Raw genomic sequence first — 4,924 nt, 5'->3', positions numbered from 1 at the left:
GAAACTGTCAGCTTTTTAATACACCCACATTGTAGTATCACCTGAAAGGGAAAGTTCATCCTAAAATCAAAGATTATGGTGCCAAATCTTAATAATAATTTGGTAGGTGCTTATTTGTCCTATTTCACACATGTACAAGTGTGAATTGTAAATTTATTTTTTGCTTAGCCCACTCTCCCTGAGACACCCTCAGTGGGGTCACGGCCAGGGTCAACGGGGACACTCAAGCAATTATTGTTAAGTTCCTTGCTCAAGGGCATATTAACAGATTTTTCACCTTGTTGGCTTGGGGATTCGAACTAGCCATCTTTCAGTTACTGGCCCACCGCTCTAACTGGTAGGCTACCTGCTTGGTATTCCAGACTTGAATGAAAAAATGTGCTCCATAGGAATGCAAAACAATTAATAAATTCACTTGAAATTAGACATAGTTATTGTCACCAACCCTGACAAGAACCCCTTTGTTTTTGTGGTGAACGATCCCTATAAAGCTGCTGTTTGCCTGTTACTGTACCTCTCAGTAAGCCATAGAAAATACACATTTTAATAGTGCAAGAAAATATTTATTAACTACATATTTACATCCCTTCCACCCCAGTAGATTGCACAATGCATATTTGAGTTGAAGCATTAGAAATTACAACTTACTGAAGGCTACTGAGCACACAGTAAACATTCATGTAGAGCTGATAAATTTCACCCTTACGTAGCAAGCCTGCTCTCTACTTCTGCTGTGTGTCTGTGAATCTGTGTGAGGTTTGTTTTTGTAGTAGTGCATGTGAAATGGTGAATTTAAGCTCTATTCTGGGTGTGTTCAGGTGAGGGATGGGCAGTGGTTGGTTACTGAGGTCTCCCTCTGCTGGTGGCATGTAGGATCCGCAGCAGGTCTCCTGCCAAACCACCCATTAAGGCAGCGTTCTGTTCGCTGGGTGACTGACGTTTACTGTCCTCTAGGCAGTCTGGGTCTAGCGCACAACTCTCTGTAAAAAAAAAAGTTCAATAGTATTATGACAAGTGGATGATGCAAAAATATATTTGGATTCAAGTAAGTGCACAAGTCACCTCCCATTAGTAAAACATTTTAGCAACTGTTTTTCAAAGCTCACCTTTCAATTTACTGACTAATTGTCTTACCTGAGTCACAGCAGACTCCGGATGCAGCACAGCTTCCCTCAGAGCCACACACTCTTCCTCCAGCCTCGCAGGGGGAGGGCAGGTAGTTCTCCTCCACACAACCAGCTGCCTCTGGGGAGCCCATGTAACAGCCCATTCCCTCCCCACAGCAGATATTGGGGCCAAAGCAGCGGCCCCTGTCCCCGGGGCCACACGACATGCACTGGAAATGAAAGCATCCATTGTTAATCCCTGTGCTAATGGTAGAGTGGCCAGCAGACGGTGCCTTTTGGCCATTACGCACGACCATAGCGCATTGGAAACACGGCTACACAACACCTGCATGTATAATTCCCGCTGATTACTGCATTTGAGGTTGAAATGAATAACGTTAGTATCTAGCCTACTTTGAGCCATGATTTAATTTTGCAAGCATGAGCAAGGAGTCACATGAAGGACCATTATGTCGCCAAAATCATCCCTATTTTGCGCAATGAATGTGGCAGCGTATAGGCTATACACACGAAGCTGCTTTGATACTAATCTGACAATGATTTCAGTTTCATAAATAGGCCTAACTGATTCGAATAAATAGGCTTCTTAATTCAAGCAATAGGTTATTTGCACCAATAAAGTTTCATAAACACCAAAGCACTCGTTACTGTAACTATAAACGAACTAAAAAAATATATTTAAAAAAATAAACTTACTTGGGAACACATCAGTAACTTTACTTCCCATTTTTAAATCGACGAATAAACTCACCTGTCGTGGAAGATCAGGAAAAGAGCGCTTCCCGCCTCGCGGACAGTTCTGGATGTAGCACGCGGAGGAGAGCGCGAGGAGCCCCAGGACCCACAGCAGTGGAAACGTAGAATATGGCATCTTGTTCAGTCTGAAGTGCTTCGTCCAATTGATACTGTCGGCTACAACTGAACTCTTTCAAAGGGCTCGGTTTTTCTTTTCGAATGTCTGCTAGGAACTTTCCGTTATTTATAGGGATCGTACCAATTGATAAAGCTTACGCTTTGCGCCTACGTCACCACAACACTTTGCACCCCAATGGGTCCACCCCCAATGTCCGATCTGATATTTGATGACTCAGCTTTCAAAATTAATCTCTCCCATTTGGATTATAAAAAGTATATTAGAATAGAGGAATGACACTTAGAATAAGATGGATGAGCCTGACAGTTTGAAACCGTCTGTCTGTATACTTCAAGGAGTTGACGGGAGACTACCCTTTACACCTGCCCACTGTCAGACCAAATGGATATTGCCTTGAAATTATGTGAAGCTATAGACATTCCAATAAGATGCATTACAAAGAAATGGAACCATTCAACTCCATATATTGCCAATGAGGTTAATAATTGTCTCAAAAAAATATCCTAAACCTGTATTTTTACAACATACAGATCATTTGTTCTTAAATCTCATTTTAGGTCATACAAGTTGTCTCCCCTTAATTAACCCTTTGCATTCCAATCATAGGACAGACTGAGAAGAGGGATGGCCAAGAAAGAACTGTGAGTGATGGAGAAACAAACGGTGTGACATTGATCCAGAGTGGTGTGCTTGTGACAAGCTATTAGACAGACAGACAGACAGAGCAAGCAGCGAAGACCCAGGGTGATGAGCTGCATCAGAAATCTTCCATTTTGTTTAAGGCACATCAACCAGGACCTCTGATTATGAGAAGATGCTGTCAGTCCCTTTACAGGGATGACAAGGCTAATTGCTCTGAATATTTATGACTGTTACACTAAACCAGCCATTCATATGCAAGGCGACAAACAAAATGGAGCAATAGTGAGAAGTCATGGGGAGCCATCAAACGGATGGAGCAAAAAGAACAATTTCTACCCCCACCCCTATGGCTTCATGGTAATGCTGTGATGTAAAAAAAATACAGCCAGTACAACTAGTACAGTTTAGTACAGCACATGGTGTGGTAGAAGATACAGACGTCCTAATGATGTTGGGTAGATTAGCCAATGGTGCAGCTTGGCACACACATTTCTTAGACTGCCCAATGATTCCATACATAGTCTACTGTAGAGTTATGGCAGTGGTGAGAGAACTGGGAAATAAACCATTCTGAATGTAACAATCGTCTATATGAGAGTAGCTCTCCAGTACCTTGGAATAAACCATATCAGTAGGACATGGCAAGGGACAGATAAAAAAAAAGCTATAGCTAGTGTAAGGTTTTAAATAACCATATTTATGCAGTGCCATTTGACACCATTATTTAGGAATATATCAAGCTATTGGAAATTCAAATGTGCCTTTCTAAATGAGTGTTAATTCTTAATGTCATAACAGGTGGCTTGTTGTGTATCATACTGGCATTGGAATAGTAAAATCTCAATAAGTGTCTCGTTACAACAATTACTCAGAGAAGAAGTGACAAACAAGGCATCAAAGACCATCTCTGAAGAGGGTCAGAAGTCAGACTCCAACGCAGAGATGCGTCAGGGGACAGTGTGTGCCTGTGTGTGTGGAGAGACCGACATCGTACAGCACTTACAGTGCATTCAGAAAGTATTCAGACCCCTTCACTTTTCCAGATTTAGTTAAATTGGTCTTATTCTGAAATAGATTGGTTTTAATCCCTCATCAGTCTACACACTACCCCATACTGACAAAGCAAAAACAGGTTTTTAGAAATGTTAGCAAATTTATTCAAAATAAAAAATATTACATTTACATAAGTATTCAGACCCTTTACTCAGTACCTTGTTGAAGCGCCTTTGACAGATATTACAGCCTTGAGTCTTCTTGGGTATGACGCTAGGAGCCTGGCATACCTGTATTTGGGGAGTTTCTCCCATTCTTCTCTGCAGATCCTCTCAAGCTCTGTCAGGTTGGATGGGGAGCGTCGCTGCGCAGCTATTTTCAGGTCTCTCCAGAGATGTTCGATAGGGTTCAAGACCGGGCTCCAGCTGCGACACAGCCCGGGATCAAGGCCGTATCTCCCAACCATCCAGGAACAGTTTGGTGACGAACAATGCCTTTTCCAGCATGATGGAGCACCTTGCCATAAGGCAAAAGTGATAACTAATTGGCTTGGGGAACAAAACATCGATATTTTGGGTCCGTGACCATGAAACTCCCCAGACCTTAATCCCATTGAGAACTTGTGGTCAAACCTCAAGAGGCGGGTGGACAAACAAAAACCCACAAATTCTGACAAACTCCAAGCGTTGATTATGTAAGAATGGGCTGCCATCAGTCAGGATGTGGCCCAGAAGTTAATTGACAGCATGCCAGGGCGGATTGCAGAGGTCTTGAAAAAGGGTCAACACTGCAAATATTGATTCTTTGCGTCAACTTCATGTAATTGTCAATAAAAGCCTTTGACACTTATGAAATGCTCATAATTATACTTCAGTATGTCATAGTAACATCTGACAAAAACATATAAAGACACTGAGGCAGCAGACTTTCTGAAAATTTTAATTTGTGTCATTCTCAAAACTTTTGGCCACGACTGTAGAAACATCTCAAGGATGATCAATAGAAGCAGGATGCACCTGAGCTTAAGAACAGTATGGTGCCAACATACTGCTCGCCATACTGGCGACCATCTCTGGAGCCAACAGATGGTCGCCTCGCTTCGAGTTCTTAAGAAACTATGCAGTATTTTTTTTAACGTATTCTGACATTGTTACCCCAGGAAATCTTAAGTCTTATTACATACAGCCTGGAATAACTATTGGATAGAAGAGCAATGTCAACTTTACCAACATTACGACCAGGAATAAGATTTTACTGAATCGGATCCTCTGTTTGGACCACCATCCAG

At 42.0% G+C, this 4,924-nt stretch overlaps 1 protein-coding gene across 1 annotated transcript; it reads right to left on the bottom strand.

Moving 5' to 3' along the window:
• Positions 1–540: 540 nt before the first annotated feature.
• On the bottom strand, positions 541–2,093 carry LOC124006934 (vasotocin-neurophysin VT 1). Its single transcript, XM_046317122.1, has 3 exons — positions 1,879–2,093; positions 1,135–1,336; positions 541–980 (listed from the first exon to the last, which is right to left on the bottom strand). The coding sequence occupies exons 1-3, from the start codon at positions 1,996–1,998 to the stop codon at positions 841–843; spliced, it is 462 nt and encodes a 153-aa protein (XP_046173078.1). The 5' UTR covers positions 1,999–2,093; the 3' UTR covers positions 541–840.
• Positions 2,094–4,924: the final 2,831 nt, after the last annotated feature.

The sequence above is a fragment of the Oncorhynchus gorbuscha genome, linkage group LG20 (assembly GCF_021184085.1).
Source record: "Oncorhynchus gorbuscha isolate QuinsamMale2020 ecotype Even-year linkage group LG20, OgorEven_v1.0, whole genome shotgun sequence".
Classification (NCBI taxonomy): Eukaryota; Metazoa; Chordata; class Actinopteri; order Salmoniformes; family Salmonidae; genus Oncorhynchus; species Oncorhynchus gorbuscha.
The sequence above is the reverse complement of the archived record's forward strand: the minus strand, read 5'-3'. Positions and strand labels throughout refer to the sequence as shown.